This window comes from Pristis pectinata, chromosome 1 (genome assembly GCF_009764475.1).
Source record: "Pristis pectinata isolate sPriPec2 chromosome 1, sPriPec2.1.pri, whole genome shotgun sequence".
In the NCBI taxonomy this organism is placed as follows: domain Eukaryota; kingdom Metazoa; phylum Chordata; class Chondrichthyes; order Rhinopristiformes; family Pristidae; genus Pristis; species Pristis pectinata.
In genome coordinates this window covers 3115153-3140126 of record NC_067405.1, presented here as the reverse complement: position 1 = coordinate 3140126, position 24974 = coordinate 3115153, and the positions used below count along the sequence as shown (strand labels likewise).

Here is a 24974-nt window from a genome sequence, read left to right as displayed (position 1 = left end):
ACATATCAGGTATAGGCAGTTAGGATCAAATGAGGCGCTTAAGGAGTATGAGAAATGCAAGAGAACACGAGAGAAATCAGGAGGGCTAAAAGAGGACATTAGGTTGCTCTGGCAGGTGAGGTGAAAGAGAATCCCTAGGGTTTCTAAAGCTATATTAAGAGCAAAAGGACAGTAAGGGACAAAATTAGTCCTCTTGAAGATCAGTGTGGTTGTCTCTACGTGGAGCTGAAATAGATGGGCGAGATCTTAAATGAAATTTATGCATCTGTATTTACTCTAGAGACAGACAGAGTCTATAGAACTGAGGAAAAAGAGTAATGAGATCATGGACCATATCCCAATTACAGAAGAGGAGGTGCTTGCTCTCTTGAGGCGAATGACAAGGTGTCCGCTCGGACCTTGTGGGAGGCTAGTGCAGAGATTGCAGGGGCCCTGGCAGAGATATTTAGAACATAGAACAATACAGCACAGAACGGGCCCTTCGACCCACAATGTTGTGCCAACGTAGCTAATCTACCTACAGAATGCCCATATCCCTCTCTTTTCCTCTCATCCATGTGCCCATGCAAGCCCCTCTTAAAATCCCCCAATGAATTTGCCTCCACCACCCTATCAGGCAACGCATTCCAGGCATCCACCACTCTCTTAGTAAAAAAAAACGTACCCCTCACATCTGTTCTGAGCCTACTCCCTCTCACCTTAAGTGCATGCCCTCTGGTATTGGATCGCTCAATAATGGGAAAAAGATATTGCTTGTCCACCCTATCTATGCCCCTCATAATTTTATACACTTCCAACAGATCACCCCTCAGCCTCCGCCGCTCCAGAGAAAAGAGCCCAAGTTTGTCCAGCCTCTCCTGATACTACATGCCCTCTAATCCAGGCAGCATCCTGGTAAACCTGCTCTGCACCCTCTCTAAAGCCTCAACATCCGTCCTGTAGTGAGGTGACCAGAATTGCACACAGTACTCTAAATGCGGCCTAACCAGAGTTCTGCATCATTACTTCTTGACTCCTATACACAATACCTCAATTAATGAGAGCAAGCATTCCATAAGCCTTCTTAACCACCCTGTCTACCTGTGCAGCCACTTTCAATGAGTCATGGACTTGCACCCTGAGGTGTCTGCTCTTCAACACTGTTAAGGGTCTTGCCCTTAACAGTATACTGCCTTTTGACATTTGTCCTACCAAGGTGGTAGATAGTCAGAGGCTTTTCCCCAGGGCTGAATTGGTGGCCACAAGAGGACATAGGTTTAAGGTGCTTGGGGGGTAGATACAGAGGAGATGTCAGGGATAAGATTTTTTACTCAGAGTGGTGAGTGCGTGGAATGGGCTGCCAGAAACGGTGGTGGAAGCGGATACGATAGGGTCTTTCAAGAGACTGTTAGATAGGTACATGGAGCTGAATAAAATAGAGGGCTATGGGTAAGCCTAGTAATTTCTCAGGTAGGGACATGTTCAGCACAGCTTTGTGGGCTGAAGGGCCTGAATTGTGCTGTAGTTTTTCTATGTTCTAAGGTGTCACACCTCACATTTATCCAGGTTAAACGCCATCTGCCATTTCTCTGCCCACATCTGCAACTGATCTATATCACTCTCTATCTGTCACCAGACTTCTACACTATTCACAACTCCACCAATCTGGATATCGTCTGCAAACTTACTCATCCAGGTCATTTATGTACATCACAAACAGCAGAGGTCCCAGTACAGATCCCTGCTCACAGGCCTCCAGCCCGAATAAGTCCCTTCAACTACCACCCTTTGTCTTCTATGAGCAAGCCAGTTCTGGATCCACACAGCCAATTCTCCACTGAATGTCCTTGGCCTTGGGTGAGGTGCTGGAGGACTGGAGGATAGCTAATGTTGTTCCATTGTTTAAGAAAGGCTCTCAGTATAAGCTGGGAAATTCTAGGCCAGTGACCCTGACATCAGTCGTGGGTAAATTATTGGAAGGTATTCTAAGGGACAGGATATATAAGTATTTAGATAGACAGGGCTTGATTAGGGATAGTCAACATGGCTTATAGCGTGGCAGGTCATGTCTAATCAATCTTTTTCGAGGAGGTTACCAAGAAGGTGGTTGAAGGGAAAGGCGGTGGGCATTTTCTACATTAACTTTAGCAAGGCCTTTGACAAAGTCCCGCATGGGAGGCTGCTCCAGAAGGTTAAGTCACTTGGCATTAAGGATGAAGTAGTCAATTGGATTCAACATTGGCTTAGTGGGAGAAGCCGGAGAGTGGTAGTAGATTGGTTCTCTCTCTGATTGGTGGCCTGTGACCAGTGGTGTTCTGCAGGGATCGGTGCTAGGTCCGTTGTTGTTGTTTATCATCCATATTAATGATTTAGATGATAATGTGGTAAACTAGATCAACAAATTTGCAGATGACACCAAAATTGGGGGTGTAGTGGACAGCGAGGAAGGCTATCAACATTTGCAAAGTGATCTGGACCAGCTGGGAAAATGGGCTGAAAAATGGCAGATGGAAGTTAATGCAGATAAGTGTGAGGTGTTGCACTTTGAGAGGACAAACCAGGATAAGACTTGCACAGTGAATGGTAGGGCACTGAAGTGTGTGGTAGAACAAAGGGACCTGAGAATATAGATCTATAATGCCTTAAAAATGGCATCACAGTTAGAGAGGGTGGTAAAGAGATCTTCTGACGCTTTAGCCTTTGTAAATCAGGGCATTGAGTACAGGAGTTGGGATGTTATTCTGAAGTTGTATAAGATGTTGGTGAGGCCAAATTTAGTGTTGTGTGCCGTTCTGGTCACCTACTTACATAATCTTGAATACCTACAATAAGCTTGAAAGAGTGCAGAGAAAGTTTACACGGATGTTGCTGGGACTTGAGGACCTGAGTTATGGGGAAAGGTTGAATAGGTTAGGACTTTATTCACTGGAGCGCAGAAGAATGAGTGGAGATCTTATAGAGGTATACAAAATTATAAGGGGTATAGATAGGGTGAATGCATGCAGGCTTTTTTCCTTCAGGTTGGGTAAGACTAGAACTAGAGGACATAGGTTTAGGGTGAAAGCTGAAATATTTAAGGGGAATATGAGGGGGAACTACATTCAGAGGGTGGTGCGAGTGGAATGAGCTGCCAGTGGAAGTGGTGGATGCAGGTTCAATTGTAACACTTAAGAGAAGTTTGGTAGGTGCATGGATGAGAGAGGTATGGAGGGCTATGATCTGGGTGCAGGTAGATGTGACTAGGCAGAAAACCTGGACTGGATGGGCAGAAGGGCCTGTTTCTGTGCTGTGGTACTCTATGACTAACTGTGGATCAGTAAGTGGGACTTGCCTCTTAAATTAGAAGACTAGTTCAGAAGCCACTTGAGAAACAGCAAGTAACACAGCTGGTGTTTCTGGAGCCAGTATTGAAGTAGTACTGTGTTGTCAGTGGTCCTGTCCTTCAACTAAGTCACGAAGCTGCCCACTCAGGTGGACATAGAGCAATACCACGCAATCTTCCATAGAGAACAAAGGTTTTTGCCAGGAACTTATTCCTGTATCAACCAAATTGCATGAAACATTCAGGCTTGCATCTAAATGGTGCATTTGGAAGTTTGCTTTGTGCACATTGACCTCCTCATTGCAACAGTCACTGCACTTGGTAAGTAATTGATTGGATGTAAAGCTCTTTGGGATATGCTGAGGTTGTGAAAGGTATTCGAGAAAGGAAGATTCTTCAGATGATTAGATGATCCCTAACTGGTCTGCTGAGGGCCTGCACATTGCCACGAGAATGACTGGGGGAGAGAAGCAATTCTGAAGTTGAGAGAAAACATCTTTGTGGACATGGCCACGGTGATGCCGAGGTCAGTGTAGGGAGGAACAACAGGAAGGACGTTGAGTTGGACTGCTGGAGCAAGCTGGGTCATCAAGGGATTGTAGCTCATTATTACAAGAATGAGCCCCAATCCCATAACTGGATAAGGGGTTTTCCACCCCTTAAACAGTTGGAATATATTACAGCCCTGCTCCTATGGTCGAACGTACCCAGTAAGCAATACACTGGCCTTGGCGAGACCAACTAATGATAGGATGTGTAGAAGATGTGGATCAGCTTGGGAGACTCTGAGCCAGGTATGTGTCTCACAGTGAAACAGCCGTAGATACACAGGCACAATAAGGTTTTGGATATTTTATGCTCTACAGGTACCGCAGTGGGTTTTACTGTTTTTAAAAAGCAAAGGTTTTTAGATCAAGATGGACACACCTGGATCCCAGATGTAGTTTTTATAATGCAGCAATGGTGGATATTTCCGTCCACCTGCCTTGAAATAGATTGCAAATTTGACTTAACACAGTTATACTTACTGTCTGAGGGGAGGGAGGATTTTGTAACCTATTCTCACCCCCACTTGCTCCCGGTCGCATGGCTAAGTGGACAAGCTGCAGTGAGAGCTGGGGAAGTAAGATGGTGCTAACTGTCCCTCTCTTGCTGCAGGCTGAAGAAATTGAATACTCCTGCGAGAAGTGCAATGGAAAAAATGCAGTTGTGACCCACAAGTTCAGCAGGCTGCCCAGGTCAGTAGTCAAGTGGTGGGTGAGGCAGAAGGCTGGGGTCCCTTCACACTACTTGGACCCAGTGACAAACGGGATGGGGAAATTGTTGGAGAATTTGCCTTCCTTGTTTCTGCATATTAAATTCATTAATACCTGTTCGGCACCAGGTAGATTCACGAGGCAAAACTTTGAAGTGTGACGAGAGCTTCCTAAAATAAAATGACCTTTGAAATTGTCGTTTTCCCTCCACGTTTGTATCCTGTAGGAGAATGAGGAGCGACCTTATAGAAATCTTTAAAATTATAAGAGGCATGCATAAGGTAGATGGTAACGGTCTTTTCCCCAGGGTAGGGGAGTCCAGAACTAGGGGGCATAGGTTTAGGGTGAGAGGGGAAAGATTTAAAAGGGACCTGAGGGGCAACTTTTTCACGCAGAGTATACGGAACGAGCTGCCAAAGGAAGTGGGTGAGGCAGGTACAACAGTATCATTTAAGAAGCACTTGGATAGGTACATGGAGGGACGGGGCTTAGAGGGATATGGGCTGAACGCAGGAAATTGGAACTAGCTGGGTGGACACCATGGTCGGCATGGATTGGTTGGGCCGAAGGGCCTGTATCCATGCTGTACTGTTCTATGACTCTATGTACCAGCCCACACACCAAAGTTATTCATGGACGTTGACTTGGGACTAGATTTGCAGACTAGCCATGATTTCGTTGATGGAATAGGGACACTAGGCTTAAGGATGTCCAAATGTTCCCGTGAATACTTAAAGGGAATGTGCTCTAAGACTCTTCGATTACTTTCAGTCTTTGGAATCTGGCCCTTGCTGGCAAGGCCAGCTTTTATTTCACTGACTTGAAATATAAAAGTCATACAGCATGGAATCAAGCCCCTCAGCTCACTGAGTCCATATCGACAATCAAGCACTTTTTTTTTACTCCTACGTTCCCATTAACTCCCCCCAGATTAAAATATTCGCCCTCACACTGGGAACAATTTAACTTACCAACCTGCAAGTCTGTGAAATGTTGGAGAAAACCAGAGCCCCCAGGGGAACTCAGAGGTCACAGGGAGAATGTGCACGCTCCCCACAGACAGCACCAGAGGTCAGAATCAAACTCAAGTTACCATAGAACACTGCAGCACAGAAAACAGGCTATTTGGCCCTTCTAGTCTGTGCCGAAACTTTATTCCGCTAGTCCCATTGAGCTGCACCCAGTCCATAACCCTCCAGACCTCTCCCATCCATGTATCTATCCAATTTATTCTTGAAACTTAAGAGTGAACCTGCGAATTGATGGAGCTGTAGGGCAGTAGCTCTACTGGTTGCACCGCTGTGTCATCTAAGAATATATTGCACTGTGGGAGTACCACAGACTACAGCAGCTCAAGCTGGTGGTTCACCACCCTCTTCTCGAGCTAACCACAAAGAACAACCTCATGGGCGAACTGCAGTGAAACTAGCTATTACTTAAGCTTGAAAACTCTGAGCTTGAGCTCTTCCAGCTGGTGATGCTTTTTGTGCCTGTGTTTGTCCAGGGCACAGGAGGTACAGGTTGTGCATTCCATGGGTCTGAGGTGCCCTGCCATGCTGCTATTTATTAGATTATCACTTAACTCAAAAAAAAAGTTTCACTTCCCATTTCTGTTTTTAAACATAGAGCTCCTCTCTTCCACACTGTAAGCACACTGAGTCTCCTTCCCTTACGATTTTCAGTTCAGTGCAGAATCCTACCACCTGTCGCCATTCTCCCCCTACCCCTGTCCACAGTCAGGGGTTCTCTGCTTCTAATTACAAACTCTTGTTTTCTTACAGAGTCCTCATACTCCACTTGAAGCGGTACAGCTTCAATGTGCAGCTGTCTCTGAATAACAAGCTTGGTCAGCAGGTGATCATCCCCAAATACCTAACTCTCGCTGCTCACTGCACTGAAACTACACGACAGCCCTTTGCGCTAGCCTGGAACGCACAAGGTTCAATGTAAGTGAAAAACAGGTACAGCATAACATGAAGGGGAGGTGGTTCTGAATGGAAGACTCTTGAAGTTTTAGGATAGACGAGTGGTGATGATGGAGAAGGGGAGAGATATGATTACTTAATCTGATCCATGGATTTGTGTATAATTTATCTATGTTTGTTGTTGTCTGTTCCTCTGTGCCCGTGATGCTGCTACAAGCAAGTTTTCATTGTACCTGTGCCTCACTGTACTTGTGCACATGACAATAAACTCAACTTGGAAGGCATATGCCTCCATTCTCTGTGCTATTGAAGTCCAGATGCATCCTATGGATCTTCAAGGAGTGTAACAATGTTGTCTGATGATCCAGACCTTTTTGGTACTTTGCCAGTAACCTTATTTAAAAGGCTAGTAGTTAATTTCCTCAAGTGGGTACTTCCCAAGCTTCTGAGAAAGATTGTGCGTTCATGTCCCACTCCAGGGATTTAAGGGGAAAACTCCTAGACCAATCCTCCAGTGCAGTACTGAGCGGAGAAGGTGTATTTTCAGTATCAAATTGAAGTTCCATCTGCCACCTTGGGTTAACGTGAGAAATTGTTATGTCTCTAGTTTAAATAAGGTTAGAGTTTTTTCCCATGTTCTGAAGAATATTTATGCCTCCACCAACAACACTGGGATTAATTGGGGATCAATTCTTTGTTACTTGTGACAGTTTGATGTATTGATTTGACGACCAACATCACTGATTGACACAACATCAACGACAAGCAACAAACAATCTCCTGGAGGAACTCTGGGTCAAGCAGCATCTTTGGGGGTAAAGGAATTGTTGATGTTTTGGGTTGAAGCTCTGCATTAGAGCTAAGAGGGGAGATAGGGGAGGAGAAGGGCTGGAGGTGATTGGTGGACTGAGGGAGGAGGGTTGACAGGCAGAATGAGTCAGGTAGGGGAGGGGTAGTGTTGTTTGGAGACAGAGGCAGGTGGATGATAGATGGAGGCAGACAAAAATAAGAGGATGGAGCTGGGAGGGAAGGGTGAAGGTGGAGACAGCTGCTGGAGGGGGATAAGCAGGAACACAAAGGCAACCAGTGCTGAATCTGATGTAAGGAAGGTGATAATGGGAACAAGTAGGGGAGAGGTGCAAGGCAGATGGAATTGGTTTATTATTGTCACTTGTACCGAAGTACAATGAAAAACCTGTCTTGCATATCATTCATACAGGTCAATTCATTACACAGTGCATTGAGGTAGTACAAGGTAAAACAATGCAGAATGAAGTGTTAACAGCTACAGAGAAAGTGCAGTGTAGGTAGACAAAGTGCAAAGTCATAACAAGGTAGATTGTGAGGTCATCGTAGTAGGGGTCTGTTCAATAGTCTTATAACAGTGGAATAGAAGCTGTCCTTGAGCCTGGTGGTACGTGCTTTCAGGCTTTTGTATCTTCTGCCCGATGGGGGGTGGGGTGGTGGTGAAGAGAGAATGTCGGTGGGGGGGGGGGGGGGGGGGGGGGGGGGGGGGGGGGGGGGGGGGGGGGGGGGGGGGGGGGGGGGGGGGGGGGGAGAGCGGGTGTCTTTGATTATGCTGGCTGCTTTACCAAGGCAGCGAGAAGTGTAGACGGAGTCCATGGGGGGAGGCTGGTTTCCGTGATATGCTGAACTGTGTCCATGACTCTCTGCAGTTTCTTGTGGTCACAGCATTGCAGTTGCCGTACCAAGCCGTGATGCATCTGGATAGGATGCTTTCTGTGGGAACCAGGACCAGATGCTGCTGGTTGGTGAAAATATGTGGGTAGTGTGTGGATGGAACCAGGACGGGATGAATTGGGTGATAGGGAGCTGGAGATGAACATACTTTGTGGACTAAAGTGCTTTGGACGATCTGTGGTAGTGAAAGTTATCATAGAAAGAATGTTGCATGCGTATTTGTATTTGGTTGAAGATGAACATTGGCTAGGCCAGTGGACAGAACTCTACTCTGCTTGTGGAAGAGTGAACAGCCCCTCTGTTTACAATCCATCCAAAAATTAGGACCTTTGACAATGTCAGCTCTCAGTGCTGCACTGGACTAAGTGGGACTTCAATCCAAGACAGACTCGGGAGGCTAGAATAGAGTTGACTAAAGCACAACTGACACTTTATAAATCTAATAACCCACCTGTCTGTTTTACAGGACTTTTGATGGAAGCCTTGGTAATAAGGGAGAGATTTAATTTTAGTTAAATGTTTTAATGGGGTGCAATGAGTGCTCGTGTTTTTGTGCATTCTCTAACGTACCGTCACTGCTGTTGGAATTTCACAGATCACGGCCACTGAAAACTTCTCAGTCAGTGAACTCTACGATTGCCCATTCACGCTGGGGAGGTGAGTACACATAATTTGGTCTCACTCTCGAGAAGATGAAGGGTCAAGCCAACAAGGGTTGGGTGGTGATTGACCTGATGGGTAACCCGTGCAGGACTTGGTGTGTTGTACAGTGGATAACAGAGGGGAAAGTGGGTACCTTTTGAATAATGTGTTGCCTGATCAGAATTTGAGGAAATTTAATGGAGCTTTTCTGCTTATGTAGAACACAGAACAGTACAGCAGAGGAACAAGCCCTTTGGCCTACAATGTCTGGCCTACCACGATGCCAACTTTAACTAATCCTATCCGCCTGCATGTGGTCTATATCCCTTCATTCCCTGCCTGTTTGTGTCAGACATCAGCCTCTTAAATGTTGCTGTCGTATCTGCTTCCACCAGCTCCTTGGCAGTAGGTTTTAGGCACCTACCACTCTCTGGGTGGGGGTGGGGGGGAGTCATCTCCTTCAAACTTTCTATCCTATTTATGTCTCTCATAATCTTGTAAACTTCTATCAGGTCTCCCCTCAGCCTCTGATGCTCCAGAGAAAACAATCCAATGTTGTGCAACCTATCCTTATGGCTAATTTCTCTAATCCAGGCAACATCCTGCTGAACTTCTTCTGCACCCCCTCGAAAGCCTAGACCTTTGCTGGAAATTGTGATGGGTGCTGTGTGAGCTTCAGTATCAAGATTAACTTAACTCTCCCTCTGCTGGATCTGCATATAGCTTAGAAGCACCTGATGGTTAACAGATCAGGGTGAGATTCTTGGTGGTCCTGTCAGTGTGGTTGGACTGTAGTTCACCCAGAGCCAGAACAGCTAGGGACAGTTCACCAGAACAGATAGAGTCAGCATTACATTTCTTATTTGAAACGATTGCTGTCATCCAAGGCAAGGTTCCTGCTGCCTTGTCTTGAGGGATGCCCATTTACTACCTTCTGTCGTGTTCTCCCACAGGAAGTACTGTTTCAAGTCTTCGATCACAATCCAGGACTCGGACAGCGAGGATGAGCAGGTGAAGCGGGCCATGATGATCAGCAGGCAGATGAGTGAGCAGATTCAGCAAGAGACGCAGCAGGAGGATGAGGATATACAGCTGGTAAGACTGGCACCCCTGAGGATTTGCTTTGACCCACTCCATCAGAACGTGGAACCTGTTCTACCATCTACCATTTAATTACTTCATGGTTGAATCTGGCATTTAATCGATTTTTCTGCCTAGTTCCTCAAATCCCCTTTCTCTTTCCCCCTGATCCATCAGGTTCCTCCTACACCCACCCCAGCCCCATGTCACCCTGTTTCTTTCCCCTCCTCCATCTGCCCATCACTCTCGCACTCCTCCCGCTGGCTCCCCTCCCCCTATTGTTCCTATCTGCCCCCCCCCCCCCCCCACCTCCCTTGGTTCCAAGCTCCACCTTCCTCTCCTATGTTTCCATCATCTGCAGCCCTCCACCCATCACCTCTCAGCCTCAGTTATTATTGCCACTCCTCCCTGCATCTGCCAATTATCCCTCCTCACCTGTATCCACCTGTCGCTTGCCAGCTCGTGCTCCACCCCTTCCCCTCACTTCTCTATACTGGCTATCTCCCTCTACTCTTTCCGTCTAGCTAAAAGATCTCGATCCGAAACCTGACTCTCCTTTTTCCTTCACAGATGCTGCATGACCTGCATCTACAGTCTCTTGTGTCTCCTCAAGTCCCTTGTTTTGGTGTCCAGAGATCTCTTTTTATCTCAGCCTTCAATATACTATGACTAAGCATCCACAAGCCTCTAGTTTAGAGAATTCCAAAGATACTCTAGGAAGTTTATTTTTATCTCACTCTCTTGTCCTGAGACTATGCTTGCAATTCTAGCTTTTACAGCCAGAGGAAATAGTCTATCTAACCCGCTGGAATCTATTGTTAGACCCCTTTTTCTTAATGTAGACAAAATCTTAGTCAATCTCTTCTCACATTACAACTTTCTCATCACACAATTGTTGTGCCAAGGCAAGGCAAGCATGTCAGTAGGATGGAGACCAAAACTCCAACAGAAGAGATTCTGCAGATGCTGGAATCTGGAACAATACACAATGCTGGAGGAACTCAGCAGGTCAGGCAGCATATATGGAGGGAGATAAAGTCGATATTTCGGGTTCGACCAAAACGTTTCGAGACCCGAAACGTCGGCTGTTTATTTTTCTCCATAGATGCTGCCTGACCTGCTGAGTTCCTCCAGCATTTTGTGTGTGTTAGACCAAAACTCCATTGTGTTTCAGGTATAGTCTTATTGAGGGGCTGCACAACTGTAACAAAACATCCTGTTTCCATTTATTTGGCACAGCTTACACTCAACCATTGAGTGCATTCAGGACTGAGAGGAATAGATTTTTGGACATTAAGGTATTAGGGATAGAGCAGTCAGTCAGGGTAATTAGTCAGCCAATCTTATTGAACGATTGTGTGTTCTAGAGAGACTGGTCTATTTCTTTGTATTTTTGACACTGGGTGGTGAAATGTTAAACGGCAATGAAATATTTTTGAACAGTGGTCACTGTTGGAAATATAGGAAACTTCAGTAGCCTGCATGTGGATTGTCTGCCCTCTGGAAGAATAGGGGAAAGGGAGCAGTTTGGCATTTTCATGCAAAAGACCTCCAGCAGTGCAAGATTCCTTCATTACTGCACTGGACTGTCAGCCTAGATTTCGTACCCAGTAGGCTGGAGTGTGGCTTGGGCTTGCATCCTTCTAATTCAGCCAAGAGTGCTACCCACCAAGTGACTGTCTTTAGCTTTTCCATCATTGGTGCATTGATTTGTATTCCCCAGTTCCCATTGAGGCCCATAGTCAAATACCGACCTGTCTTTCCACCAGAGATGTTGTTTGTACCTGATACTTCAAGTGTTTTGAAGCCACTGAAGGAGTAAATTTTGTAAGACTATTGAAAGGTCCCCCTAATACAATGAGATGGACTTCTAATCTTGCAATCTAACTCGATGTGGCCTTGCACCTTATTGTCTACCTGTACTGCACTTTCTCTGCAACTGTAACACTTTATTCTACATTCTGTTATTGCTTTTCCCTTGTACTGCCTCAATATACTGATGTGATGGATGGCATGCAAAACAAAGTTTTTCACTGTACCTTGGTACATGTGGCAATAATAAACCAATTTACCAGTTAATACTAGTCCTTTGATATCTAGAGGGAAATGAGGCAAGTATTTGAAGCAGAGGATGTCGCTGTATGGGCAGTGGATTAGTTTAGTGTTGCAGTAACAGAATTGGAACAGCACAGATAGTCGGAACTGGTGGCCTCCAGTTGCTGTAAAATCTCTTTGGCTAATGATCCTTACCTAATTCTTGGTACTGGCTTATTATTGTCACTTGTACCGAGGGTACAGTGAACAACTTTGTCTTGCAAACCGATCGTACAGGTCAATGTGGGCAAGCACGGTAGCGTAGTGGTTAGCACAATGCTATTACAGCACCAGCGATCGGGGTTCAATTCCCGTCGCTGTCTGTAAGGAGTTTGTGCGTTCTCCCGTGTCTGCGTGGATTTCCTCCGGGTGCTCCGGTTTCCTCCACATTCTAAAGACGTACGGGTAGGTTAATTTGGGGGTTTAAATGGGCGGCACGGACTTGTTGGGCCGGAAGGGGCCTGTTACCACGCTGTAAATAAAATTTAAAAAAATAAAAAAAGTCATTACACAGTGCAGTATAACATTGGGTTAGTACAGAGTGCATTGATGTAGGACAGGTAAAAACAATAACTACAGAGTAAAGTGTCACAGCTGCAGAGAAAGTGCAGTGCAATAAGGTGCAAGGTCACAACAAGGTAGATCGTGAGGTCAGAGTCCATCTCATTGTATAAGGGAACCGTTCATAGTCTTATCACAGTGGGGTAGAAAGCTGTCCTTAAGTCTGGTGGTACGTGTCCTCAGGCTCCTGTATCTTTGCTACTTCACATTGGTCATGAGGCTGTCGGTGAAGTAGAGCTCTGTAAAGCGGACTCAGTGATGTATTGTTTTCACTGCATTGCCACTGTTTATGTTCCAATCACTAGCCACCCTTGTGCTCACTGACTTTGTCGATTCCCTTATCCTCATTGCCTCAGTTTTCAGATTAGTTTGTGTTCTGATTCCTCCTCGATCTCTCTCGCTCCTCCTCCCTCATCAAACTCCAACCCCACTGAATATATTTCTCTGATTCTGGCCTTGTGCAGCTTGATTTCCACCATTCCACTATTTGACGGCTGTTTCTTCAGCTGCTAGTGCCCTAGGCTGTGCACCTTTGAACGCCTCAACTCATTCAAAAGCTCTTGCATTATAGAATTGTACAACACAGAAGTGGACCCTTTCGGCCCATCTTGTCCGTACTGATGACCGTGATTCCTATTTACGCTAATCCCAATTGCCTGCATTAGGTCCATATACCTCTACATCTTTCGTACCTGTCGAACCACCTTTTAAACATTGTAATTGTGGTTTGCCTCTACCAACCTCCTCAGGCAGCTCGCTCTAGATGTTCACCGCCCTCTGTGTGGAAAAAACTTACCCCTCAGAATCTCCTTTTAAATTTCTGCCCTCTCACCTTAAACCTATGTCCTCTAGTTCTAAACTCCCCTCCCAGAAAAAGACTCTAACTATTCCATCTATGCCCCTCATTATTTTATAATCCTCTATAAAGTCACTCCTCAGCCTCGTATGTTCCAGTGAGAATAAACCCAGCCTATATGATCTTGTATTTGCAGCCCTCTATTCCGGGCAACATCCTGATGAATCCTTTTTTTGCACTGTCTCTATTGCTACCATATCCTTCCTGTAGTGTGGTGACCAGAACTGTACACAATACTCTAAATGCAATCTAGCCAATGTTTAATACAACTGCAACCTGACATCCCATTGGTCCTAACATCACCTATGTGGCTCTGTCACATTTAAAAGTGTCTTCAGACTTCTTATTATCTAATAGGTGCAATTTGTTAAGAGTGCTGAGTGCAGGAGCCACTGAACATAAAGTGAGCTAACTTGATCTTGTCGCCTATAAACTCACTGGCCAAATATATGAATTGTGCTATTTATGTCCTTGTAAGGCTCTAAAAGCAAGTAAGCAGGAGATGGAGCATCCTGCCACCACTCCGGTGTTGGACTCCTCTTTCGACAGGATGAGTGAAGATGAGTTGTTGGCTGCCGTGCTAGAGATCAGCAAGCGGGAGACCTCCCTGCCCCTCAGTGCAGAGGACGAGCAGGAGAAACCGAGCTGCAGCCCTGATACTGGCTTTGGGGATGATGAAGCTCAGGAGTTGTTGGAGCAGCACGAAGTGGCAGAAATGGATGGATCCAGGAATTCCATGGAAACAGGTGGGTCGCTAGAGGGAGGGCAAGTTAAAGTCAATATTGAGTTTATTGTCAGATGCACAAGTCTGTGTGTGCACAGGTGCAATGAAAAACACTTGCAGCAGCATCGCAGGCACACGGCATCAGATAAGCAGCATTCACCAAGGAAAACATAAACAAATTATAGGCAATTTTACAAGAAAGAAACAATTAGAACAAAAAAAACAGTCCAGTTTAGTGCAAAGTGATCATAGTGTTGCTAAACTGCAGTGGATTAGGGTTGTGTCAGTTGTTTCAAGAACTGAATAGTTGAAGGGAAGTAGCTGTTCCTGAACCTGGTGGTGTGGGGACTTCAGGCTTCTGTTGATGGGAGGCAGAGGTTAGTGCTGGGTGTTGTACTGACTGGAAGTCTGTAGTAAATGGTGTACCACAGGGATTGGTTCTCGGACCATTGTTGTTATGTATGTAAGTGACTTGGATGAGAATGTAGGTGATCTAACTAGTACATTTGCAGAAGACACAAAAATAGGTGGATAGCAAAGAAGGTTGTCTAAGATACAGCAGGACATAGGTCACCCGGAAGGTTGGTGGAGTGGTGGTAGATGGAATTTAATCCAGACAAGTGCATTTTGAGAAATCAAATTCTGGTGGGACACACACAGTAAATTGAAGTGACCTTGGGAGTATTGATATACAGAGAGACCTTGGTTTGCAAGTCCATACCTCCCTAAAGTGGCAACTAGTGCGTATGTTGGAAGAGGATTAGCATCCTGTGCTAATGCAAAGTAAAGGTCCCTCTGCATTATTCCAGGGCAGCTGTAGCGCAGGTTAAATAGAGTAAACTGCTGTCTCAGCATACACTGCCAGGGCAGACACAACGCTGAATTCGAACACAGAGGAGTTAATCTGCACTAGTGAGGCATTTTTTTCTAGTTCCCACTCCAGCCTCTCTTTAGCTTGTGCAGTTGTCATTTAATGTTGTGTCAAGGGCTGAGTAGTATTAGCAAATGAGAATCTTAATGAAACTCCCCAAACTCATTTCACTGGCAGGTGGAAGGTCCCTTGTAATTCTGAGCTGGAAACCAGCAGTCAAAGGCCAGTCTGTAACCTATTGACTTGAACTCCCTTTCATCCTCTCTTTAAATCTTCTGAGTAGACCTGACGGAAGCCACCAAAGACTTTGATGAGAATAAGGAGAATAAAACACCGGAGGGTTGCCAGGGTGAGATGGACTGGATGCAGCAGTATGACCTGGACAGGGAGCGAGAAGAGAAGGAGTTGCAGCAAAGCTCTGGCCCAGAGTCTTCAGGAGCAGGTCAGTCCTCAGAACCTTTGGCTTCACAATGATTTGTGTTTCTTTGGTAACTGCAGTGTCTTTGACCCATTTGTCCTTCAAGAAAGTCAGCCCAACTTGATCCCTGTTATGGTTTTCAGCCTCCTAAACAGATGGGTGTGCATTTGCTGTTGTCTGGTGTAAAGAACAGCATTACTGATAGCACAGCATTCTCTCAGCATTGCCATTGCAGTGTCAGGAGTGGAGCCTGAACCATGATCCCCGCCACTTAATCCTTGGTGATGTTGGGCCTTGAGCCAGGGTTGTTACTAAAAGATTTCTCTCTCTGACTGTTCAGGAGGCTCGGGAGATGAAAGAAGATGACGACCTGAAGCGAGCAACAGAGTTGAGTATCCAAGGTAAGGCCCCATCACCACAGCTGGTATGTGTTACTCAAATAATATTCAGGCTTCTGGTGACTTTGTTTACATAGAAACATAGAAAACCGACAGCACATATAGGCCCTTCAGACCACAAAGTTGTGCCGAACATGTCCCTATCTTAGAAATTCCTAGGCTTACCCATAGCCCTCTATTTTTCTAAGCTCCATATACCTATCCAAAAGACCCTATCGTATCTGCCTCCACCACCATTGCCGGCAGCCCATTCCACGCACTCACCACTCTCTGAGTAAAAAACTTATCCCTGACATCTCCTCTGTACCTACTCCGAAGCACCATAAACCTGTGTCCTCTTGTGGAAACCATTTCAGCCCTGGGAAAAAAGCCTCTGACTATCCACACGATCAATGCCTCTCATCATCTTATACACCTCTATCAGGTCACCTCTCATCCTCTGTCGCTCCAAGGAGAAAAGGCCGAGTTCACTCGACCTGTTTTCATAAGGTATGCTCCGCAATCCAGGCAACATCCTTGTAAATCTCCTCTGCACCCGTTCTATGGCTTCCACATCCTTCCTACCAGAGGCTTTGAAGTGATCTCACTGTCATGTAGCTAAATATGACTGTGTGCACACGGCCTGCAAACAATGAGAAGCAGGTTTATTGTCACTGACATCTGTCATGAAGTTGTTTGGAAGAGACATTAAGAGAAATCTTTGCACTGTCAAATCTGTGAAAGTCTTTATACCATAGCAAGCAGAAGGGCCTCTACTCAGCAGTACTTCACAAGACAGCTCCTGTTGTCTGCACTAAGGCAAGATGCACAATGTAAGGTGCACTAATTCTCATTAATGTGGCCAGGGTTTGGGAGACTTGGTGATGTAATGACATTTGTAACTGCCCAGTGCTAGGATGTGGTACTGGCAGGAGAGATCTCTCCCAGTTTCTTCTGCATTCTGTTATTGTTTTCCCTTGTACTATCTCAATGCACTCACTGTATAATGAATTGATCTGTATGAACTGTATGCAAGACTGGTTTTTCACTGTACCTCAGTATATGTGACAGTAATAAACCAATTCCAATTCTGCGGAGTATAGTTCTGGTGCTTATAGGTTTGTCAATAAATTAAAGGGGCAGTGGCAATGTAGAAACAAAACTGGCCAAAGGCAAATGGCGAGTCTGGTAAGTGCTTATTCTTAAGATTGTATGGAACCATGCAGGCCACCTGTGGAATATTGATGATCTGGGCAGTGTCTAATATCAAAGTTTGTAGATGGCCTAAAGCTTGGAAATTGTAACAGGGAATATAACAGAAGTGTAAAGGGGACAGACTGGTGCGACATGCATTTGCACAGCAGATGAAATGTAATAGGGAGGAACATAGCAAGTTGTGGTAGGAGAATGAGCTGTTTTAAAGAGGTCACTAGATAGAGAGATTGAGGGTCTAGGTACATGGCTCTTTGAAAGGTACCAGGAGTGGTTGAGAAGACTACAGAGGAGAAGTAATTTGGTATCTTTCACTTTATAAATACTAAGATGAGATGTAGTTTCTTCACCTAGAGAGCATTGAATCTTTGGAAATCTCTGCCCAAAAGCATCGACTCCAAAGCTAGGAAGTTGTATAGTAAGTGGTTAGACCTCAGCTGGAGTATGCTGCCCAGTCCTGGCACCGTTTTGGAATGACGTCAAGCTCTTGGAGAAGGTACACAAATTTGCTAGAATGATGCCAGGGGTACGGGGCTTTGTTATGTTGGTAGACTGGTGAACTGATCAAGGGGGTGGTTTAAAAGTTGCACAAAACCCTGAAAAAGTTTGGTGTAGTAAATGAGAAACTTTCCAGTGGCAAGGGGACAAATTGGGTAGCTTCAAAGAGCAGACACAGTAGCCAGTGGGCGTTAATTGAGGTGAACATTCAGACTGCCTCTTACAACATTAAAGACTGCAGTAACTTTGCCATCAAAATATTGAGCATAAGAAATACGAGCAGGAGTAGGCCATTTGTTCCCTTGTGTAGCTCTTCCATTTAATAAGATTAAGTCTTCTTTTACTTCGGAGCCACTTTCTTATAAAGTCATGGAGAGAGAGAGCACAGAACTGGGCCCTTTGGCCCACATCGATCATCAACAACCCATTTACACAAATCGTTACTTTATTTTACTCATTCTACCACTCACCTTAACACTAGGGGCAACTTACAGCGGCCAATTACCCTATCGACCTGCATATTTTTGAGATGTGGGAGGAAACCAGAGCACCTGGAAGATGTGCAAATTTCACACTGGCAGAGGTTGGGATTGAAGCCAGGTCTCTGGTGCTATGAAACAACAGCTCTGCTAGCTGCGCCACTGTGTTGCCTAAAACCTTTGATTCCCTTTATATCGAATAAAAAAGTCTTGAATGTACTCAGTGATTGAGCTTCCACGGCACTCTTGAGCAGAGATTTCTATCTTGTCTGAGTGGAGAAACTATTATGTCATTTTAGTGTTGAATAACTAACCCTTTATTTTGAAACTGTGGCCTCTGGTTCAGATACCCTATTCCTGCATCTAACCTGTCAAGCAATGTGAGATTGTATGCATCTATGAGATCGTCTGTCATTCGTCTCATCTCTGTAGGCCTGATCTGCTTAATCTCTCCACATAGAGCAATCATCACACCCAAAGTTAAAGTCAGGTTTATTGTCATCTGCACAAGTACGTATGCACAGGTGCACTGAAAAACTTACTTGCAGCAGCATCACAGGCACAGAGCATCAGATAAGCAGCATTCACAAGAAAAAACATAAACACAATGAGAACAAAATAAAAGTCCATTTTAGTGCAAAGTGGTCATAGTGTCACTAAACTCTAGTTAATAGGGTTATGCTAATTGGTTCAAGAACTGAATGGTTGAAGGGAAGTAGCTGCTCCCGAACCTCGTGATGTGGGACTTCGGGCTCCTATACCTCCTGCCCAATGGTAGCTGTGAGAAGATGGCATGGCCCAGGTAGTGGGGATCTTTGGTGGATGTTGCCTTCTTGAGGCAGCGCTTCCTGTAGATACTACCTCCCCTGCCACAGCCCAGATACTGTGTGTTAGCTCAATGTCCACACCAAATGCACATGTAAATATTGCTTGACTCAATTTGTAGGCAAGTTCAGGAATTGACTATTGATGGAAATAGGTGCACTGAGTAATAATATTGTCTTAATTTTAAATGCATATCATTATAAAAATGTTGATCGCTGTACTTGCAGAGTTCAATAACTCATTTGGCGATCTCATGGGTTCAGATGAAGACTCTGGCAATGAGGAAATCCTGGACATGGACTACAGTGAAGCTGAAGCTGAAGAGTTGAAAAGGAATGCTGAGGTGAGATGATGGAGCTGGGTACTCGGTAGCTGGGAGGGACAGTGCCTGCTACAAATTGCACCAGTTCCACTAGAACTCACTGATGGAGAATAAGTCTGGCATTGCACAGCCTGAAGACGAAGGACGCTGGGTCGAGGCTGGAGTTAATTTCCCACGCTTAGTAACATCACAGGATTGTACTTTTCTTCTGTGGAGTGTTAGTGCCCGTCCCTAACTGCTCTTGTGAACTGCATCCTTCAACCAGTGCAGTGGGTGTGCTGAAGGCATTGCCACTATGCCCATGGATAGGTAGATTGAATGATGACACTCGAGCTTGGTTTCATTCAGGATAAACCAGTGCATCCATTTGGTCCCAGTGTTGACTTACACCTTTTGCCTCCGCAGATGCTGTTTGACCTGCTGAATTCTTCCAGCATTCTAGTTTTGTTCTAGATTCCAGCATCTGCAGTCTCTTCTGTCCAGTCTCAACGTTGTTTCCCACCGCACTAATCATTCAGTCCACCCTGACTTGACGATTGTAACAGAAGTATTTTAAAAGTTCATTCCTTACTCTTTCCTGATTCCCTGATTCAGCAGCAAGAGGAATTCGCAAACAAAGGAGCTACTATACACATGTTAAAGGGTATAGAAACAACTTTATTGGAGCTATATGAAGAATAAAATACAGAAAGGAAGAAGAATACTTAATAAAATACAGAAGGAAACAAAGTAATACTTGTCAACTAATCACTGAACCGATCTACATAATGCCAGAGGGAACCTCAGGTCCAACAGCCTTACACACAGCCTTCTCTCTGTCTCTCAGCACCGGTCGCAACCCAGCCTAAGGGAAGATTCTGATTTGTACAAAGAAGGTGCCCCTTTTTATACTCAAAAACTTAACATAACTTTTACCCCAGTATTTTCTATTCCCTGGTGGTACCAGCCTGTACCTTCTTATCACTTGCAACCATAGAGACAGCAGGTTTGAAGGAAGACATGTTGGTCATTCTTATCTGCTCTCAAGGCTGTGCATCAGTCCTCCCGCAAGTTCTCAAAACATTCCCACGTTCCGAGCTGACACCATTTTGTCTTGCACACTACTGCACATACTAAGGAGGAATCGGAAATTACTTTTGGCTAATTTAACTCTTTCCTTACAGCAATATGTCTCAGTTCCTTCATTGTCACCTAGTCTAAATCGCTGGAGCTTCTTCCCCAACAATATTTTGGGAACACATCTACTATTCGGACTGCACCTCTGAATCAGACTACACCTCCAAATCAGGCTGGTGTGTGACTTGAGGATAACGTGGACCTATTGCCTTTGGTCTTCCAATTAGATAAGATCAATGGGTTTGGGATGTGCTGTCAAAAATCTTTGGAGGTTTGCTCGAGTGTATTTCATAGATGTGCAGTCAAGAGGCAGGGCAGCCTGGTTTGCAAGATCCAGTGTTGTGTTGCCTTGTTGCAATGGATGTACCGTTACAGATTGAGATAGTTTACTGACTGCCTCCTGTTCTTGCAGACAGGCGAGCTCGCTCACTCCTATAGATTGATCAGTGTCGTCAGTCACATCGGCAGCTCCTCTTCCGCTGGTAGGTACCAACCACCCTAATTTGTAACCAGGGTCTGTCTGTCATAGCCCAGTGGACAGCACTCTTACTTCCAAGTCAGGATGATGTGTGTTCATCTTCCACTCAGATCAGATCTCTTTATTAGTCACATGTACATCAAACACACAGCGAAATGCATCTTTTGCATAGAGTGTTCTGGAGGGCAGCCCGCAAGTGTTGCCACACTTCCGGCGCCAACATAGCATGCCCACAACTTCCTAACCCGTACGTCTTTGGAATGTGGGAGGAAACCGGAGCACCCGGAGGAAACCCACACAGACCACGGGGAGAACGTACAAACTCCTTACAGGCGGCGGCTGGAATTGAACCCAGGTCACTGGCACTGTAAAGTGTTACGCTAACCACTACACTACTGTGACTCCGGAGACTTGACCATGAGTCTGTGGCAAAACTTCTGCACAGTACTGAGGGAACGCAACACTATTGAGGGCACCTTTGCACAGGTGTTAAACCATGGTCTTGACTTTCTTTTTAGGTGGCTATAAAAAGATCCCATGTCACCATTTCAAAGAATTGGTGGAGTAATCTATTATCAATAGATCAATAATATCAACCTCACTTCCAGGTCTACTTCCAGCTATTAAATTAATACTATTTAGCTGATCTATGGCTTTGCTCTCACTGAATTCAGAAATTACATAAGCAGTGTCATGCACAGACGTGGGTTTAATTTCTACAGATAGAGTGATGCCTTTCAGCTTGGCCTCCATCAGCCTGCCACTCCTGCTTTCAAATTGTTTGCCTAACAACTGGTCTTTAAGTAATCAGATCAGAAGTTGTTTTGTCCTATTTATATATTATACCTGCAGACATTACCTTGAGCTCACTAATGTTTTGTACTTTTAAAATTTTAACCATACTAAGTCCTTCCTATCTCTTAACATGCTCTAGCCCATGGTGCTCCATTGCTCCAACTCGAGCCCTTTACGTATCTGTTGCCCAGGATACGAGGCACATTTCTCTTCAATTAGTACCATAGAATCTTTTGCATTGACTTGAAAGAGGGTAAGTGGGGGTTTGGTTTAATGTTGCCTCTGAAAGGTGATGTAGCTCTCCCTCAGTAATGCACACTGGAGCATCAGCCTGGACTTTGCACTAGAGTCTAAGAATGTATCCACGACCTTGTGGGGGAATAAAGAGAAAAAGTAGTTAGTGTTGCAGAGGTAATGGGAAAAGGGTGAAGGGGACAAAAGGAATATCTCTGAAAGAGTGAAGCCAGGGTTGCCAGTTTATAAAGTTGTCTGATTAAAAGATTAAGGAGAGCAGGTGAGGGAGTGCAAAGGTACATGTAAAGCTCTGAAATGCAGGTCAGAGCTGTTGTTGAAACCTGAGAACAAGAGAGCATACTGGAAAACCCCACTCTATCCTGAACTCAATGATTTCAGATCTTATTTTTCTTGTTCGTATCAGAACTGTCTAAAACCTTTGGTCTGGTGGTTAAAGTACAGTTGTTGGCTGATATCATTATGTGTGAAGGGTTTTTCCCCTGTCTTTAACCAAACAGCTTCAGTCTTGGTAGTGGGTTTAGATTTTTTATAATAAAATTATTCCAATTTATTCATTATTATCATTTTTTATTACTAATATAGGGTATTGTGATTTCAGTATGATTTAACACTATTTAGTAGTATTTTATCTTTTGATTCATGTACTTTGTATTTTCTTTGTGGAATTAATAAAAATATTGTAAAAAGAGAAGGGAAAGAACTGGCAATTCTACTGCAAGATTTTCCATTGGAGATATTAACTCAGTTTTTCTCTCTCCACAGACACTGCCTGATCAACTGGGTATTTCCAGTGTTTTCCTTGGTTTCAGCAGTAGCTCTAAGCTGTTTCACAGCTTTTACATGATAATCAAAAAGTTGCAAATGCTGGAAATCTGAAAGAAAAAACAAAATACTGGGGGAAAAACTCTGGGGTAATCGGCATCTGTGCAGAGAGAAACAGATAACATTTCCTTGTCAGAACTTTTTCTTTCTCTTCAACTGCTCTCATTAAACTATTAAGCAGACATCTCTTTAAACCCTGAGATAAGAGGAATGTCTCACAAGAAGGGATTGAGTAGATTGCACTTTTTTTTGTATGGAGTTTAGGGAAATGAGGGGTGATCTCTCAAATTCTGGATGGTTTGCACTTGACCGGGTAGTTGCTGAGAGTCAGTTTCCTCTCGCTGACTGAAGGTGTAGAACAAAAAGTCAGCCATTGAGGAAATCTCTGCAATCTGTTATCAATCAATGCTGTGGCAGTTTATTCTTGGAGTGTATTAAAGGTCAAGAGGTTTGTGGGCAAGGAATCCAAAAGATGTGGGGAGATCAAGGGAAAATAAAGCAGTTTGACCACAATCTTATTGAAACAGCAGAGCAGGCTCAAGTGCTTATGTAGCCTCCCATTATTCCAACTAACAATTCTTTGAATTATCTTGTGAAGGTCACTACATCAGTGATGTGTTCGACATTAAGAAGCAGACCTGGCTAACGTACAATGATCTAGAGGTGTCCAGGACAGTGGAGGGCACAGTCCAGACAGACAGAGACAAGAGTGGCTACATATTTTTCTACATGCACAAGTAAGAACTGAATGAGTGTGGATCTTACCCCCACTTCCCAATCCGTGTAATAACGCAGCTCCTGCCATGACTTCAGGGATCTGCTACTTTTTGCTTGACTGACTGATGGCAGCGGTCACCTTCAGTTCAGTGGTCGGGGATTCCATGGTAAGAGGAATAGACAGGAGCTTCTGTAGCCGCGAATGGGACTCGTGGTTGGTGTGTTGCCTCCCAGGTGCAAGGGTCAGGGATGTCTCAGAGCCACTGTAGGGTGTTCTGGAAGGGGAGGGTGAACAGCCAGTTGTCATGGTGCATTTAGATACCAACAATATAGGAAAAAAGTGGGGTGATACTACAAGCCGAATTTAGGGAGCTAGCGGAGAGATTTAAAAAGTAGGACCTCAAAGGTAATAGCCTCAGGATTGCTACCTGTGCTACATGCTAGTCAGAGTAGCAGCATAGTTTGGATGAATGTGGCTTGAGCAGTGGTGCAGGAGGGAGGCTTTTAGATTACTGGGGCATTGGAACCAGTTCTGGGGGAGGTGGGACCAGTATAAACCAGAGGGTCTACACCTAGACAGGACTGGGGAGATTGTTTGCTAGCGCTGTTGGGGAGGGTTTAAACTAATATGGCAGGGGGATGGGAATCCATACAGAAAGACAGAGAAGCAAAGCAGAGACCAGAGCAAAAGTTAGAAAATAGAAGTAAGAGTGGAGTACAGAAAAGTCAAATGCAAAGGACACAAAGGTTACTAGATGCTAAAAGCACGATGAATGTAAGGGGACTTATCTGAATGCCCGTAGTATTCGAAACAAGGTCAGTGAACTTGTGGCACAAATCAGTACAAAGGGGTATGATTTAGTGGCCATTACAGAAACGTGGTTACAGGGTGGAGGTGAGTGGGAATTAAATATCCAAGGGTATCAGGTAATATGGAAGGATAGGCAGGAAGATAAGGGAGGTGGGGTAGCACTCTTAATTAAGAATGAGAGCAGGGCGATAGTGAGAGACAATATAAGATCTAAGGAGCAGAAATGTTTGAGTCCATCTGGGTAGAGATTAGGAATAGTAAAGGGAAAACAATCTCTGGTGGGAGTTGTCTCTAGGCCACCGAATACTAACATTACAGTGGCACAGGCAGTAAACCAAGAAATATCTGATGCACGTAAGAATGGAACAGCAGTTGTCATGGGGGACTTTAACTTGCACATAGATTGGGCGAATCAAGTTGGTTGAGGCAGTCTTGAGAAGGACTTCATAGAAGTCCTCCTCATGATAGCTTTCTTGAAAAGCATGTTAGTGAATCTACAAGGGAAAATGCTATCTTGGATCTGGTCCTGTGCAATGAGACAGGTAAAATTAACCATCTTGTAGTTAGGGATCCTCTTGGAAAGAGTGATCATAGTGTGGTTGAATTTCTCATACAAATGGCGGGTGTAATAGTTTGATCTAAAACCAGTGTATTATGCCTAAACAAGGGAGACTACAATGGGATGAGAGAGGAGTGGGCTAGCATAGACTAGAAACACAGATTTTCAGAGATTTTTCACTGTGCTCAACAAAAGTATATTCCAGTCAAAAGTGAGGACAGAAAGGGTGGGGAGAGCCAGCCTTGGATAACTAAGGAAATAAGGCATCAAGCTAAAAGC

General features: G+C 44.7%; 2 protein-coding genes across 2 annotated transcripts in view; one reads left to right on the top strand and one right to left on the bottom strand.

Moving 5' to 3' along the window:
• The window catches only part of LOC127569523 (ATP-binding cassette sub-family B member 6-like), a 549089-nt gene that overhangs the window by 244624 nt on the left and 279491 nt on the right, over nt 1–24974 (bottom strand). The gene's annotated exons all lie outside the window — the stretch shown is intronic.
• Nucleotides 1–24974, top strand: part of usp37 (ubiquitin specific peptidase 37) — a 62536-nt gene that overhangs the window by 31754 nt on the left and 5808 nt on the right. Inside the window, 12 exon segments of the mRNA XM_052024508.1 lie at nt 4460–4539; nt 6339–6503; nt 7090–7099; nt 8779–8840; nt 9779–9920; nt 13895–14162; nt 15295–15425; nt 15427–15453; nt 15770–15830; nt 19048–19163; nt 20671–20740; nt 23207–23345. Coding sequence (XP_051880468.1) covers nt 4460–4539; nt 6339–6503; nt 7090–7099; nt 8779–8840; nt 9779–9920; nt 13895–14162; nt 15295–15425; nt 15427–15453; nt 15770–15830; nt 19048–19163; nt 20671–20740; nt 23207–23345 — 1271 coding nt within the window.